At 64.6% G+C, this 559-nt stretch overlaps 1 protein-coding gene across 2 annotated transcripts in view; it reads right to left on the bottom strand.

The window, feature by feature from the left end:
- Positions 1-29, bottom strand: part of YIF1A (Yip1 interacting factor homolog A (S. cerevisiae)) — a 4,588-nt gene extending 4,559 nt beyond the window's left edge. For both annotated transcript variants that reach the window (XM_011942446.1, XM_011942447.1), the window contains exon 1: positions 1-29. In XM_011942446.1, the coding sequence (XP_011797836.1) occupies positions 1-29 (29 nt within the window).
- Positions 30-559: the final 530 nt, after the last annotated feature.

The following is a 559-nucleotide window of genomic DNA, read 5'->3' as shown; positions in this document are numbered from 1 at the left end:
TGGGCTCCGTAGCCCGAGTGATAAGCCATGGCCGCGACGCTCTCTCTCCCCGAGGGCCCGCTGCGCCGCCTCGTGGGTACGAATACTAATAAGGCAGCTGCTCCGCGCCCAGAGTACCGACAGAGGCCACCCGGCCGCGCGACACGTCCCCCACCCCGCCGGTCTCGGCCACCATGTCCGCGGCGTCATCCCCCGCGCCTGCCATTGGTTCTTCGGCGTCGCCGGCTCGCCCCTCCCCTCTCCCAATTGGCCACTGACTGACTCTAGCCTGAGCGGATTCGGCAGAAGGCAACATCCGGGTAAGGGACAGGAGGAGCGCCTTGTGGTGCCCAGGATTGGATCACGGGCTTGCCAGTTCACGGAGGGAACAGCCAATAGAAGAGTTAAGGAAGAAGGTGGGCGAGAATTATTCGCGCGCCTGCGCAGTGGGGCGCTTGACGCAACCTGCCACGACTGCACCAGGGAGACTAGAGGAGACCTGCGTCCGGAGTCGTGAACGAAGCTTCCTTGGTTGGACGTACTCCAGGAGGGAATGGGGCGGTCGAGCTCCAACCAAGCC

Source organism: Colobus angolensis, unplaced genomic scaffold (assembly GCF_000951035.1).
Source record: "Colobus angolensis palliatus isolate OR3802 unplaced genomic scaffold, Cang.pa_1.0 Scaffold21, whole genome shotgun sequence".
Classification (NCBI taxonomy): domain Eukaryota; kingdom Metazoa; phylum Chordata; class Mammalia; order Primates; family Cercopithecidae; genus Colobus; species Colobus angolensis.
The sequence above is the reverse complement of the archived record's forward strand: the minus strand, read 5'-3'. Positions and strand labels throughout refer to the sequence as shown.